Raw genomic sequence first — 16,249 nt, 5'->3', positions numbered from 1 at the left:
CACACACACCACACACACACCACACACACACACCACACACACACACACACACACACACACACACACACCCTACCAGTAAAGCTAATGGTGTGATTATAAAAGACAGTTTTAATGCACATTTCATTTCCTTTCTTCTTAACTGATTTAAAAAGCAATTGCATAAAATTTGTAACCATAAAAGTGTCAATCAAATGGTGTGAGGTGCCACCAAAGCTCTCTTTTAAACCATAAAAAATAAAATTAATGATCTAAACTTTCAACTCTAAAAGTTACAAAAACCAATAAAACAAACAGTCAGGAGGACACAGAGGAAACAATAAAGAGAAAAGCAGGAAACAAAAATAGAAAAGAATAGCAACGGACAGGTAAGGAGATCCACGTGCGGTTTCTTATGTGTTTGGGGTGGATGGGCACAAACAAGCAGTAACTGTTCACAAATCTAATCCATTTTAAAAGATAGAAAAAAGAGGAAACGTATAAAGAGGATATAACAATCAAGAGAATCACACAGGAGATAAAATTCTAAGAGATTATTATATACAACTCTATGCCAACATATTTAAAATCTGTTCAAGAAAGGACAACTTTTCCAATAAACTAGACCACTAAACACAGAAGAAACTAAAAGACCAATTAATCTACTACCTTCCCAAATGCTCTAAGCCTAGAATGTTCTACAGATAAATTCTCTCAAACTTCCAAAGGCAGATTCTTAAGCTATGTAATTTATTCCAGAGCATGTGCATGCATACCAAAATAATGGAAAACATTCGGGGGAGGCACCTGAATGCTAAAACCCTTCCAGATGCAGGTTTCTCTCGCATCCACGCGGCCTCCTGCACTACAGATTGGCTTTCTGCACGGGCTTTCCCCAGGCTGCTGCATCCTAGGGCACATTATCCAGGAGCCCCGGCCCTGCCCCTGTCCACAACCCTTACCAGATCCCGGGAGGACATTGACTACACCCTTGGGAATGCCGGCCTTCAGCGTCAGCTCTGCAAACTTCAAGGCCGTGAGCGGTGTCACCTGAGGGGGGCAGGAGAGAAGATCGGATAAGGAGGGCTCGGAAGTGGGCTCTGCCTTCCCCCCAGAAGCCCCAGTAGCAAGCAGGGAGGGGCAGCTGTGGACTGTGGCACCTGGAAGACCCCAGGGAAGTCGGTTTGTGGTGAACCACAGGGGCACTGCCAATTTTGCCAGCTTCCCCTACGGCTCAGGGTGGGAATGGGGCCTGCTGACCTCGCATCCTGGCTTCTCCTCCTGACAGGGTTCGCGTCCCTCAGCCAGGCCTGTGCCCTTACCACCAAGTGTTCATTTCTCTTCATTTACTTATCCCAAGCCCTCGAGGAGCAGAGTCATCAGGAGTACCCAGCAGGGCTGTGTTCTCAGAGGCTGCAGCCAACACCCTCCAGGCTGCACCTCTCCCTGCCCCTCAGGAAACCCAGCCTCCTCCCCTGGGAGCCGCCACTGTGACGGTGCAGAGGGGCCTTCCAGAGAGGTGGGTGGCCTTGCTGCACTGCCCACTGGACCCGGCTGTCCACGCTCCCGTGTGCAACCCTGATTACTGCCTCACTTCTGGAAATCAAAACAAAAGAGAGGCCGTGCCTGGGCCTTTGAGCCCCAGCAGTGGTTCCTCTTCCAGCCTCTGAAGACTTCAGGCCCACGTAACTCACCTGGTTAAGGTTACCTCGTGCCCCGCCCCCACTTTCCTGAGTGGCTGAATCTGTGGGGCGCTGCTCTGGGGGTCTCAGGCCTTGTCGGGGGCTTCTGTGGGCACTGGGTGTACCCCGGGGCAAGTGAGAGCAACCCTCCCAGAGACAGTCACCTGGACCTGTCAGCAGCACCGCAGGATAAAGAGGGAGGCTGGGTTCTCCTCAAAGGGCTGTGATGCTTAAATGAGCAAATTATGTAAATTTCTACGTAATTTGTCATACAGGTTGAGTAATTTTGGATTTCAGATTTTGGACTATTTGCAGAATACATACTAGTTGAGCATCCCTAACCGAAAAATCCAAAATCCAAAATGCTCCAATGAGCATTTTCTTTGAGCATCATGTAGGTGTTCAAAAAGTTTCACATCTGGAGCATTTCAGATTTTGGACTTTTGGATTAGGGATGCGCGACCTGTGTATGTTAAACTGCCTGAGGGTGCCTGACTCGGGGTGAATGCTGTAACTGTCAGCTATCATCACTGTTTTTATTGTGTTAATGCCCTTGGGGCCAAATCACCCAAAGAAGCTGGAGAGTGAGTGGCCTCAGGCACCCTGTTCCTGCCATGCGGCGGGCATCTCCCTCCTGACACCCTGGGAGGCTCATGGCGGGGAGATGTCCTCACCCCTGGAGGACCCTCCCAGCCTGTCTCAGTGAACCCTGACATTTACCTCCCCACCACCCCAGCTGCCACTGCAGGCAGCTTCTCTGTGAGGGGCAGGGAGGGGGCCACTATCCCACCACTCGCCCCGCTTCCCTCAGGACTGCCGGTCTCAGAAGCCAAGCAGGAGAGCATGCGCCAGCCTTATTAACAGGCTACTCGGGCAGTCTTAGGGCGTGGGGCCTGGGCAAGGGACACAGTAGGGTTTCTGCTCTGTGAATCCAGAGTGCCAGCATCTGAGCAGAAATCCCAGTCTCTGCTCACCCAAGCAGCTCAAGCACCAGCACAGCCAGCTGCTCTCAACCACCCCATGGCCCAAAACCCACAAAGTCTGCTTTGCACAGCTCTGACCCCTCGTGCATGCCTCTGCCTGCTGTGGATGGGGCCGTGCAAGGCCGGCTCACAGCAGCAGTGCCCTTCCTCCAGAACCAGAGTGGCCAAAGGGTCCCTCTCAGGTCCCTTATGAAGCAGGTTCCTGACGCCCTCCACCGCCTGCAGGCCCTGTGCAGAGAAGGCCACACTCACCTGGGCAGGCTTGATCACCACTGTGTTCCCAGCAGCCAGGCAGGCTGCTGTCTTCCAGGACAGCATCATCAGGGGATAGTTCCAGGGGATGATAATGCCACAGACCCTGCCATACAAGAGAAGCTGGGCTTCGTCCCTCTTCTCAGCCTGGGTGCCCAGAGTGGACCTGCCAACTCCCCCTCCTGCCCAGTATTAGGCCTCATGGCTAGTTTAACACCAGCACAGCCAGGTTAAGCACCTTTCCTCCTTCTTCCCCTTCCTTTTCCTTTTTCTGCTGCAGGAACTGAGATTCCTCCCCTGGGCAAGGGTAAACATTACTGTTACATCAGGAGAACGTCTTGTGGGCTGCGTCTAGCAGGCTTCCGGCTGGAATGCTTTGTACTGAGACAGTGGCTAATCAAGAGCCTATGACTTAACCTACCGGATGTCCTCGGACCATAAGGGCTGTGTCACCTTGCATACCGCTTATTTCAAAATTGCCCATGACTCTGTTTGAACCCTCCCTAAAAGTCTTATAAACCCTGTGCTTTCCTTAGTTTGCGGGAACTGATCTGGTTCAGTCTCCCCTCCACATTAGTGGAATAAACCTTTCGGCAGAAGAGGCTCCTGACTTGGGTCTCTCTCTCTTTTCTCCATCTCACCAAACCTAATACCCAGCGCCTGGCATCCACTCCTGACAAGGCACCAAAGTTTCTGCCGACAGACCGCTCATGCCTGCCTCTTCTGTCCTGGACGCTGGAGTATGAATTAGTCTGGCGGCAGCCCCTCCTCCTAGCAGGACACAATGTCAGGGGCACTGGATGGTTTCTGGTGGGAGCTGTGAGAACACAGGGACACAGGGAACAGGGGAGGGTGACAGCCGGCAGGCACAGGAGGACCTGGAGAGGGTTAGGGTTCACAGGGTGGTCAGGGAGGACCTGGAGAGGGTCAGGGTTCACAGGGTGGTCAGGGAGGGCCTGGAGAGGGTCAGGGGCCACAGCATGGTCAGGGAGGACCTGGAGAGGGTCAGGGGCCACAGCATGGTCAGGGAGGACCTGGAGAGGGTCAGGGTTCACAGGGTGGTCAGGGAGGACCTGGAGAGGGTCAGGGTTCACAGGGTGGTCAGGGAGGACCTGGAGAGGGTCAGGGTTCACAGGGTGGTCAGGGAGGACCTGGAGAGGGTCAGGGGTCACAGGGTGGTCAGGGAGGGCCTGGAGAGGGTCAGGGGTCACAGCATGGTCAGGGAGGGCCTGGAGAGGGTCAGGGGTCACAGCATGGTCAGGGAGGACCTGGAGAGGGTCAGGGTTCACAGGGTGGTCAGGGAGGACCTGGAGAGGGTCAGGGTTCACAGGGTGGTCAGGGAGGACCTGGAGAGGGTCAGGGTTCACAGGGTGGTCAGGGAGGACCTGGAGAGGGTCAGGGGTCACAGGGTGGTCAGGGAGGGCCTGGAGAGGGTCAGGGGTCACAGCATGGTCAGGGAGGACCTGGAGAGGGTCAGGGGTCACAGCATGGTCAGGGAGGTCCTGGAGAGGGTCAGGGGTCACAGGGTGGTCAGGGAGGGCCTGGAGAGGGTCAGGGGTCACAGGGCGGGCCAGGAAGGCCTGGAGAAGGTCAGGGGCTACAAGGAGGGCTGGGAGGCCTGGAAGAGGGTCTTCCTGAGCGTGAGGCCCGAGGTGAGCACTATGAGAGGAGAAGACAGAGTGAGCAGAGGCCTGTGAGGTTCGTCCACTCTACATGAAGAGATGGTGCCAGTGCGGGCACCATCCTGGCTCCCAGAGAGCGCCTCTGGCCAGCATGTGGCCATCGGGGAGGGCCAGCACGGTCCCGGGACAAGCAGGCACACTGGCCAGGTCTGAGCCCTGTGTGGCCCACCTTCCCTGATCCTTGTAGCACGGGGGCTGGAGCAGCCCCTCTGTGTGAGCGCTGGACAGTCAGATGAGATAATCCACAGACTGTGATTGTGTCGTCACCACCACCACCGGAGAATGCTGCCCAAAAGATGCCTCCTCGGCTGGGCCCAGGCAGTGGGAAGAGTGTTGCAGAGGCCAGCGGGCTGGCGACAGTGTGAAGAATCACGAGGGGTGCATGGGCCAGGGTGGGCCACACCACGCACCCTGCAGGGCGTGGCAGCTGGGGACTACATACGGCCGTGAGGGCAGCCATCCCCTACCCCGCAAACCCTGCAGACCCAGAGGGTCGAGACGGGTGCAGGGAGCAGAGTGGGGGCCTGTGGAGAGTTCCCAGGGAAGTGGGGTGAGGCCAGCGGTGACAGTGAAGGGTGGGCTTATGGGGGCTCTGATGAAGAAAACAGGTTTCTGACCTGTTGCACTGTTATGGGTTGAATTGCATACCCCACCCCCCAAATTCATAAGGTGAACCTAAGAACGTGGCCTTGTTTGGAGAGGAGGTCATTGCAGGTGTACTTAGTGAGGATTAAGGTCACAATGGAGCAAGGCGAGCCCTCATCCAACACGACCATGTCCTGACAAAAGGAATGTCGTGTGAGGAGACAGGCTCACAGGAGAACCCACGTGGGCATGAAGGCAGAGATGGCATGAGGCATCCGCAGCCCAGAAACACCAAAGACCGCAGCAGACCACCAGAAACCTGGAGAAGGGTCTGGAACAGGTTCTTCCTCACAGCCCGCAGGAGAGGCCAGCTCTGATGACACTGGATCTTGGACTTCCAGTTCCAGAACCATGAGACCATAGATTTCCATTGCTTAAGCCGCCCCATCTGTGGTACTTTGCTAGGGCAGCCTGAGCAGACTCACATACCTGCTGGCCAGGGCACGGCTGTGCCCTGGGGCTGGGCATCTGCAAGTGGCCTCGCTGTGGGACGTGGCTGGGTGAACACATCAATGCCAAGCTGCCATGCAACCAACCTTTCATCAGCCCCGTGGCCTTGTCTACTCTTGGTGACCTTTCTTGTGGAAGACCTCATGGCTCTGGCTCACCCAGTGAGATGAGCCGCCCTCCCTCCTTGGAGCCACCACCCTGCTGGGGGCCACAAGCTGTCCCTCCACCTCTCTCAGCACAGGCTCCGGGGAGGCATGTCTGGGCCTGTGGGTGCAGCTCCCTTCTCTCACTGAAGAGCCCCTGGCTCTGGGGGTGCTGGGCCAGTGTGCAGCCAGGGGTGGGGGAGGTGAAGGCCTTCCAAGAGGCAGCAGCGGCCTCACTGCTGTGAGCCTGGCACTGGCCACGGGGGAAGATGGGCACATTCTGCAAGTCTTCAGGGAAGGCTCTGCATGTGCCAGGACCCAGACAGGCATGGGGACAGGGCAGCGTCAGCTTAGATATGTGTCACACAGAGAACACCAGTGCCAGCCCAGCATAGCCAAGCATGGAGAATCAGGGAGGGGCCCGGGCATCCAGCCCCAATCGCGTGGCCAGGTCAGGTCACTGGGAAGCCACCAGAGGGCAGTGAGTGGAGCAGTGCAATGGTCTCATAGGAACATCAGAAAGGGCTGGCCTCTGCTTGCTCTCAGCTCCAGAGAGGAACCCCAGCCCCCAGCTTAGGAGGCCAGGCTTACAGGGGTCTTCAGCTGGCCCTCTGACTCTTCTGTAGCATTTACTGCTCTAGACACCGAATGCATGCTCATCAAGACAACTCATTGAGGATGGTGCTGTCATTCCCACTTTAGAGATGAAGAAACTGAGTACAGAGAGAAGGAACTTGCTCAAGATAAGGGGAGGAGCTGGGATCCCAGCCTTGGGGTCACGCTCCAGAACATTCCCACTGAAGTGGAGGTCACCTGCAAAGCTGAGGTGAAGCCAGGCGCTGGCAGCCACACTGCGGGCAGCAGGCAATGGGTAGAGACCTCTGGTGCCAGCATCTCAGCCTCCCAGAGCATGGTCAAGAGTGGCCCTGCCGCCCTGCCTCTGGGTGAGCACGGTTTGTAGGATGTGTTTGCAGTGGGGTGCTGAATGGGCGCCAGAGGCCCAGGCTCAAGGCCAGCCTCGCAGGGTGACCAGGATGGATCTGGGTGACATAGTGTCAGTGTCTTTCTCAGTCTGATGGGGACAGATGCCCCATGCAGGCAGGTGGGGGCTCAGTGGCCTTGCAGACTCAGGTATGGCTCTGGCTGGTGGTCCCAGATGAACCATGGCCCCGGCCCCTCTCACAGCCGCTCACAGGGGTGGGGGTCTGTAGTCACCAGCACCTACAGCAGGTTTCTCAGCCTCTACACTACTGACACCTCGGGCTGGGGCTTTTCTGTGTGGAGCTGTCCTGTAGCACCCCTCCCTGTTGTGACAACCAAATATGACTCCACACATAGCTCGATGTCCCCTGGGGAGCAGCTGCACTCAGGTGGGCCCTACCCTAGAGTCAAGGCCCTGCCCCACCCCGAGACTCACTCTTCCCTCGGGCTGAGGACGGAGGTTCTCCTGTGCCCGCCGCCCGCTCTCCAGACAGGAGCCTCCTTCAGCCCGACCTTGAGGACCTGGTTTGTTCACCTGCACTATTTTTTAATGACACAGGTGACATTTGAGCTCATTCTCCTTACAGAGCACCCCAGTGTTCCCAAGGAAGCTGAGGGCTTCGGCCCTCTGGTGGGAGGTGGAGCCCTCGCCGCTGGTTTTATCTTCCCTTTCCCCAGCCCCGTCCGGGGCCGTCGGGCTGCGTTTGTGCTTCTCCTGCTGAGCTGCTGTTCCCATCCGTTGTCTGCTTCTCCACTGCTGTGTTCTGTTTTTTCTGTTCCTTGGTGTCGCACAGGAGTTCCTCATTTTTTACACACACTGACCATCATATACTTTTCCAACAAAATATTTTTGGGCTGTACCCTTTGTTTCCTACCATGTCCCTGACCTGCACGGGGTTATCATGGAGATTAAATAAGTGATAAACTTATAACAGCAGTGTCTGCACAGAGCAGGCACTTTAGACGTGAACGGAATAGCCGTTCGATGACTATGTGTGAAGAATGGGCTGTTGTGAGCTCCCTGCAGGCTGTCGTGGGGGTCACCCAGCTCACAGAGTGGAAAGCACCGACCTGCAGCTGCACCTCACGCTGGACAGTGACTCACCCGACAGGCTCCTTCCTGGTCAAGCTCAGGTTGCGGTTGGGTCTGGCCTGGTTGATGGGGATGGTGGAGCCCTGGAGAAAGCACAGAGCCATCACTGGGTGTGGGGTGGGGGGTCCAGACTGCCCCTGGAGCTCCACGCAGCTGCTCCAGCCCAGGAGGCTCCAGCTGGAGGTGATGAAGCAGCAGAACAGGGGTGGGGGACATGAGGTGGCCCATCTCCCTTGTCACTGTCGTGCCTCAGCCCCCAGTGGGGTGGAGAGGAGCCCCAGAGCCCAGATTCAGTCTCTGGAGTGGGTGTCCCTGTGGAAACTCCAGAAATGCCCCCAGGGTTCCATGTGTGATCCCTGGGATCAGGGAATACAGCGAGCTCTCCCTTCTGGGATGACGTCATGTGGCACAGTTGACCTTAGGATGGTGCGGGTGGGCCTAGGATAACCACAGGAGCTCCCAGAAAAGCAGACAATTCTCTCCAGTTAGTGGCAGAAGAGTCAACGGGATTCCAAGCTTGGGAGCAACCTGCTGTCGCTGGGAGATGCAGGGCTGCGGCAAGGACCAGAGACACCTGCGGGGGCTGGAGGCAGCCCCGGCCTGCAGCCAGGAAGGACCTGGGCCCTCAGTCCTGCAACTGCACAGAACTGAACTCTGCCAGCATCTGAATGGGCCTGGAAGTGGGCTCTCCCCAGAGCCTCCAGATGAGGCCCAGCCCGGCCAGAACTTGGACTTCGCCTTGTGAGACCCTGGCTTAGAACCCAGACAAGCCCACTCAGAATTCCCCCCTGCAGAACCGCAAGCTCATAAATGGGTGCCGTCTTGAGTCACTCAGTTGTGCAGTTCGTTAGGCAGCATGCAAACAAACAGCCTGCGCGAGAGCTCACACAGCAGGCAGGAGCCTGGGCCCACCTGGATCTTGTCACACCAGCCAGCAAAGTAGCGGAAGGTCTGGATGGACATGCCCACATGGGTCTTCAGGGCCAGTGTGTAGACGGCACCTGCATCCAGGGCCTCGATGGTGGCCAGCTCCTCCTGGTGCTGCTCCATGAGGTCCGCCAGCCTGGCCAAGGGACGAGGGGGAGGGGGAGATGGGCTCAGCCTGGCGCAGCCTCGCGGGCTCTCTCAAGGCCCTTCTTCAAGGAGTCAGGCCCCTCCCTCCACTAGGTGTGCCTACCTCAGTTTCCTCATCTGTAAGATTGGATGATCCCCTCCAAGCCTTGTCCTTTTCCTCTTTCCCTTCCTTCCTTCCTGAAATATTTATGGATTGACTACTTTGTAAAGTCCCTCAGAAATGACCCTGCAGCAGTGTGCGCCCACTTGCTGCAGACAGCAAGGAGATCGCCTTGCCAAGAGGCCTCCCTTCCTGTCTTTGGACAGCTTCAACCAGGAAAAAGCACATCTGTCTTTCAGGAACCAACCGAAATGAAGGTTGGTTCAGGAGGCATACTCCCAAGGCTGGCATCGTCAGAGATGGAGAGGTGGCCCCCAACCCCAGAAAGGGAGGGATGACAAGGGAGAGATGGGCGGGAAGGCGTGCTTATGCAGCCCACCTTGAGTCTGGGCACTCTGATGTCCAGTTGCCAACCGCCCCCTGCCTCGTGCTCCTGACGGATGTGCTGCTGTGAGCGGCACAGGAGTTACAATGCTGCCCCCTTACTGATGTGAGGATCTCACGTCCTAAGGGGGCAGTCTGGACAGGGGAAAGTGGAGACCACAAACCTAGAGCAGTCTCAGTCTTGCAGACAGTGCAGCTCCAGCACAAAGGCAAGTGTGGGACCAAAGCCTGCTGGCCCACTCCCTGCCTGCTCCTTTGTGCACATGGGCATCATGTGGGCAACACACCTCCAGTATGCTCCTGTCCTCACCTGCCTGCACCCTCCAGGACCCTCACAGCTGCCCACCACACTCAGGATGCAGCTGCAACTCTGTGCCTGGACAACCAGCCCCAAGGCCCTGTCCCCACTTCATTCTGGGGCCCCAACATCCCCCACCCCCGCCTCTCTCCTCTTCCTCCTCACACTGGCCTCTTCCAGGAGCTCAGGTAAGTCAGGCCTCCTGCCTTGGGACATTTGGGAGCTGCGTTGCATGTCCAGTCCCTCTCCCCACACTCATGTTTCTCCTCTTGACCTTCCGTGCCTCTTTCAGACACAGACTCAAACATCGCACCCTCCAGGAAGCCCACCCTAATCCCCACCCACCCCCAGACTGATCACATCTCCCCATCATGTCCTCAAGCAGCATCCTCTGCCTTTCGTCAAACCCCTCCACGGTTTGGGATAGGATCACCTGCACGATTATTTCATCACTATTTGCCTGTCCCACCCCCAGCTCCTGCAGGCCTCTCTGGTCCTTGCCACGGGGTAGGGGCAGCATCTGGCTTCCTGCTCTCCCTCCTGTCCCAGAGCCCAGCATGCCACCAGGCACAGGGCTGCCCGCAGCTCAGTGTGCTGAATGAAGCTGTGGCCTGAGCACCCACAAGCAGAAATAGCACTGCACCGAGGGCCACCCTCTGGGCCAGAAGAGCAAACACATCTGTCACTTTTTGAGAAACATTTCATGCCAAATAGTGAAACCATCCTGTGGCTGTTCACGGATGGGGACCCATCAGCTACAAGGACAGACAAGGTCACTCCCTGTTGTATAAATGAGACCCAAGAGTTCCAAAGCCTGCCAGCACCAAACTCAAACTTTCACACACCCAATTATTTCTAAAATAGTCCAATCAAGCAAATTTTTAGCCATTTAAAGCCTTCCTGCTCTGCACACCCCAGGAGCCACCTGACAGCTGCTGCCCACTGACAAGACGGGGACTTGCAAGTATAAGACACTAGCTGCTGGCACCCATCATAGCCCTCAGACCTGGAGGCTGCCCACTGTGCTGCTGGGCGACGTCACTGAGACCTGAAGCCCCACTCTCCCCCCCACCCCGCTCTGCAGCCTCTGGAGGGTTCCATGCAGTGAGGGACCTTCAAGCTTGCTGTGTGTTGTGCCTCTCATGTCACAGCTTTGCCCTTGATCAGCCCCAAATCCTTCAAACCCCAGCACTATGAGACAATGCCACCTACATGTGATGTGGCCATGTCATCAATCCAATTCCCAGGACACACTTTCTAAAGTAACCATCGCTTGTGTACAATGCTCAGGAGGCTCTGAGAGGTTGCTGTGTAGGACTGTTCCATCATCAGCTCTGTTAAACTGCATCCTGCTCCCCAGAGCCCCTTCCTTGGGTGCCAGGATAGCCGTGTGAGAGGACACATGAAGCAGCAGCCATCCCCCTATGAATGTCTGTGGGCCAGACATGGTGAAGGGCAGACACACAGATGCCTGCTGGGCTCAGCCTGTCCTCCCACCCACCCCCCGACACCAACCCTGCAGACCAGTAGCCACCCGGGCCACCACCAGATTCCCACTCATGGACTGCAAAAGTGTCTGAGTGGAGCCAGCAGCTTCCCACGGTCTTTCCACAGGCTCCTCTTTGTGGCCCGGACTGCCACCTGAATACAGCTGCTCCACGGATTCCCCAGAAGTTCTATCTTGTCCATGTGGGGCTCCAGGGGTTGCTAGTGATTTAACTCTCCCTTCGGGATCCTTCTGCCAAGCTTCTCCTGCAGTTGCATAATGTCTCACTGCTGCGATGCATCCTGTACTCCCTGATATGCATGGTGGTCCCACTGCCCTGATGGAACCAGGGGGGCTCTGCAGTCATTTCTCTGGGAGATCCTGCCCCTCCCCTCCCGGGCTTCTTGACCCAGCTTCTGACTTGCTGAGCTGTGGCAGAGCCAGCGACTGGCACGCCTTCTCCAAGGGGACTGGGAGTTTGCACAGGGCAGGGGCCCGGTCACCAGGGAGCTCTCCGGTCCTTGAGACTGGTCCGTGCAGTCAGTATGTGCACATAGTGGTGTGCCGGGAGCTGCCCTTACTGGCCCTGTGGGGCAGTAGAGGTTATTATGACACCAGCCAGCAGATGGCAGCAGAGTGCTGCAGGGAAAGCCACGTGCTCCCGGTCACAGGAGCTGCTGGTCTGGGCCTGCACAGGTTACTACTGGGGTCTCTGCTCCAGGCCAGAAGCCTCACCCACCAGCCTGGGCGTGCATGTTTCACAGCTCTGCTGATCTCTAGGAGCTCCAGAGACCATTTGGCACTAGCCAATGACTTCCTGAAATTGACAGGTTCTCCAAAGGGCCTGGAAACTGCAACAGGCTGAGCACACCAACCCCTTAGCCCTCATCTGCCCCAACTCATGATCTCTATTCCATTTCACAAGCCACACAGGCCCCTCCCTCTGGTTCCTTGCTGCTAGGCTACCCTAGTGTCTCTGGCCTCTAGAACAGAAACAAAAGCCATTCTGACTGCAAAGCCGAGGCGGATTCTCTCCTGCTAGATGACAAGCCATGCCGGGACCACACGCTAACCAGGCTCCATACTCCCCAGAGCTTCCCCCAGGCTCCTGAGACTGGCTCGGCAGGCTTTCTCTGACCCTGCACGCCTTATCTGCCAGCACCTTGCCTTCTTCTGGAAACATCAACTCACCTCTTTGGGGTGACTGCTCCTGCCTCCCCCGGGGACCTGTGGTTCTAGGGCCACAGCACCTCTTTTCTGGGCTTCCCTCCCACCCGGCAGTCATAAGCTAGAGCATCCCCACATCCTTCCCTAAGACTTCTGAATTACATCTAAAGAGAGAAGGCCCCTTCCTTCCTGGTTTAAAAATTAAATGAAAAAAAAAAGAAAGAAAAAGGGAATATGTGAAAGGAGATTCCAGCAGCCAGACCAGGTTAGCAATGACAAGCAGAGTCGGGACCAGCCCCTTGCTGTCTTCTGGCTCCCCCTGCGGCCCAGGCCAGTGCAGGTAGGAGCCATGCCTGTCTGTGTCTCTCAGGCACCCCAGCTGAAGCTCGCCCTCACTTCTTTACCTCCATGAGGAACCTCTCCCCTAGGGCCACTTCCATCTGCTGAAATCTCTCCTGCTCCTTGAGTCCCTTCGTCTAATAAGCCTTTTCAGAGCCTCAGGCTGGGAGCACCAGCCTGGCCAGTCTAATGGCCTGGGTCACATGACCTCCCCAGTACCCACCTTCTCCCGGCAGGACCCCAGGAAAAGGGATCTTGGCAGGAGCATCTGCCTCACCCCAAGCTGAAGGTGGAGGTGGCCGACAGGTGGGTGTTGGGCTCTCACCTGTATAAGAGCCGGCCCCGGTCCCGAGCGCTGATCTTCCCCCACAGTCCATTCTCAAAGGCATCCTTCGCCGCAGCCACTGCCTTGTCAACGTCGCTGACCTGGGCCAGGGACACCTGGCAGATGACCTGCAGCGGGAGCAGAGCCAGGACAGTCCTCCCTGGGCTCAGCATGCACAGAAACAGCCCTCTGCTTTCCTGGCCTCCTTCTGAGGCCCCACTGAGGCAGGAACCTCGGCCACATGGGCAGGCTCAGAGGGGAAGCTCGGCCAGCAGGCGGGGGCTGGGAGGGCGTGTGCACAAATGGAAGGCAGCAGCCTTGGGAAAGGTCTGTGTGTTTCTGCACAGCAGGGGCCATCTCCACATGCCCACGGAGCCCACCCAGGGATGAGCTTCGATTCAGCCTGCAGCTACGAGGCTGAGTGCTGTTCAGACCAATAGCGGAGACCCATCAGTTTAGTGAGTGCAGCCAGAAAGGTTTTTCTTGAGTGAAATAGACTAGACATTGGAGGTGACTGGACCGTGCAGTGGCCGCCGGACCCACGCTGTCCCCCGCCCCTGCTCCTACCCTGAATGTGCCCATATGCACTATAGTATGGGCTCCTGCACCTCTGCCGCCTGTGGGATATGTGCAAGGGCACCTTGCAGGGCCTGGGGTTGGGAGGCAGCCCCATCCACAGCCACTCTCCCGATACGCGGTCCTGAGGGCACCTCACCATCCTGTCCGTGTCCCTACTCTTTGTAAACCATTCTTTCTTTAAATTCCCCTCAAATGACATATTTTGACTGTGTGATCTGTTTTCTGCAGGGACCCAAGTGATACCGTAGGATGGGATAGGACAGATTATCAGTATGTGCCCATACCATAAGTCTTGCTTCATGAAACCCATGTTTCACATGTGTATGTGCATGTATAACACGTGTGTACTGGCTCATGCTGTAAGGGGGTCACATTCAAGAAAGACTGGCGAACACAGGATTGAACTCAGGAAGAGTTTCCTGATGGTGGAGTGTTCAAATATTAGAAAAGGTGGGGCCCATGCTGGGGTTATCGCTGATGTGGGGGGACAATGGCCTCATTTCTTCCTTGGGGGGTTTAACTCTGTCCCCAGTCTCCGAAGCAGGCTCAACACCCCTCAGAGGCCCCCTGCCTCTCTCCCCCACCCCTCCCTACCTCTCTGCCCGCTACTCCAGTCCTACAGGACAGGCTGGAAACTAACTGGAGCCCTTTTGACTCTGTCTCAAAGATGCACGTCCAAGCAGAGGCCCCTGGGTGGCAGAGGGGGAGGAGGTTGGGGGGAGCTAGTTGGGGCGGGGGCACTGCACTCACGCTTCCATCTGTTGGGTTGATGGTGTCGTAGGTCTTGGCCCCCTCAGCGTCCACAAATGCCCCCCCAATGAAGAGCTGGTGGGGCATTTGGAGAGTCCGCTTGTTTGCCTCCTTTTCCACCTGGGAAGAAAGGCCTCAGCTGCAGTGCGGACTCTTTGCAGGCAGGCAACAGGGAGGAGTGCAGCCCCCTGGGGACACAGGAGCTCACGCACGCACAGGCAGAGGGGCTCTTCCATGGGCAGCGGTGGCCACTGAGTGATAGGAACAGGTGGGGAGTGTGGACTCTGAGGCAGACCGCCTGGGTGGGAGCCCAGCTCTGCTGCTTGCACAGCGCTCTAGCACATGGGACGTGTCAGTGGGCAGACAGGCCCTTGTGCACGGACAGGCCCTTGTGCATAGACAGGCCCTCGTGCACGGACAGGCCCTTGTGCGTGGACAGGCCCTCGTGCGTGGACAGGCCCTTTTGGGCCACCAGCCATGCCACCACCTGCCGCTCACTTCCCTGCAGCTGGCAATTCCACGCTGAATGCCAGAGCCTCTGGGACACATACCCCTGCTGAATCTGTTCATGGGCCATTTGTCCACAACCCTGAGGCCAACCTGGGGCCCACCCTGGCCACCTGTACTCTTTTCATCACCTTTTGTCTCCAACTACCAGCCAGACAAATCGCTGCAACGCTCATTCCTGTGAAAGCTGGTGGCCCACCAAGATTCCTCAGGGAAGATTTCTCAAGAGTTTCTTTAAAAAATAGATTTGTGATTACTTATCACACTTCCAATACATACAATTGAATGTACAGGGTCACTTGTTTTCCATACTGGGAACTAAATGTCTCTTCTTAATGTCCTGCTGTCATGTCCAGAACTCAGAATTGGAGCCATACACTGAGCATTAGACAGCAATATCCTCTGCTGTCCCCAGCCTGTCCAGGGACGCCAGGGAGAGCCTGAGAAACAGAAGGGTGGGCTCGTGGGGGTCCTGGCTTCCAGAGTCCTGGGGGATCCACGGATGCCAATACCTGCGGGTCTGCAGGGCTGTGCCCATGTGGGGGCCCAGGACTCACGTAGTCAATGACGTTCTCAGTCTCTTCATCCTCCCCTCGCAGCTTCCTCACCAACAGTTGGATGAAGTCCCAGAAGGTGGTTGCCAGGTAAACATCTTCGTTTTCTAGCTCCAGGCCATTGCACAGCTCCTTCACTTCCTCCACCAGTCTGGAGGAAGGAGATGGAAAAATGGGGAGCATGGAAGAAGCTTGGAAGACCTGCTTCTTTCCAGTGGCAGAGGTGGTGGTGCCGGCGCATGCACCAAAGGGGCCACAGCACCCTAAGTGTGGCCATCAGCCCATTCGAGGGCTCAGTCCATCACTTACTAATCTGTGAGCTTGGGAAGGTGACGAACTCCTCCAAGCCCAAGTTTCTTCATCTGTAAGACAGAGACAATGATAGGTCCTCTACTACTTTGTGACAAGTAAATGAGATAACTCACCTATTAATAATAATAATGAATGGGAGACTAATAACAGTCTTGGAAAGACACTCAAAAGGATGAAAAGACAAGGCACAGATTGGGAGCAAATATTTCCAAATCACATATCTGATAAATGATTTGGATGCAGAATATAATAAGAACTCAAAACAATACTAAGAAAGCAAACAACCCAATTAAAAACAGGCAGAAGATTGAACAGATACTTAACCAAAGAGGAAATACAGATGGCAAAAAAAAGAATATGACAAGATGCACAACATTGCCAGTCATGAGGGAAATACAAATGAAAACCTCGGTGTGGTGCAGCTACATTCTTACTAGAATGTCTGGAATTAAAAAGGCTGACCATACCAGGCACTGCTAAAGGTGGA

General features: G+C 56.1%; 1 protein-coding gene across 2 annotated transcripts in view; it reads right to left on the bottom strand.

The window, feature by feature from the left end:
- ALDH1L1 (aldehyde dehydrogenase 1 family member L1) overlaps window positions 1-16,249 on the bottom strand; it is a 96,505-nt gene that overhangs the window by 28,045 nt on the left and 52,211 nt on the right. For both annotated transcript variants that reach the window (XM_063107348.1, XM_063107349.1), the window contains exons 10-16: window positions 15,454-15,601; window positions 14,390-14,509; window positions 13,061-13,188; window positions 8,800-8,950; window positions 7,900-7,970; window positions 2,894-2,999; window positions 939-1,026 (exon numbers count right to left, since the gene is read on the bottom strand). In XM_063107348.1, coding sequence (XP_062963418.1) covers window positions 939-1,026; window positions 2,894-2,999; window positions 7,900-7,970; window positions 8,800-8,950; window positions 13,061-13,188; window positions 14,390-14,509; window positions 15,454-15,601 — 812 coding nt within the window. The remainder of the gene's footprint in view (window positions 1-938; window positions 1,027-2,893; window positions 3,000-7,899; window positions 7,971-8,799; window positions 8,951-13,060; window positions 13,189-14,389; window positions 14,510-15,453; window positions 15,602-16,249) is intronic.

This window comes from Cynocephalus volans, chromosome 9, assembly GCF_027409185.1.
Source record: "Cynocephalus volans isolate mCynVol1 chromosome 9, mCynVol1.pri, whole genome shotgun sequence".
Classification (NCBI taxonomy): Eukaryota; Metazoa; Chordata; class Mammalia; order Dermoptera; family Cynocephalidae; genus Cynocephalus; species Cynocephalus volans.
The sequence above is the reverse complement of the archived record's forward strand: the minus strand, read 5'-3'. Positions and strand labels throughout refer to the sequence as shown.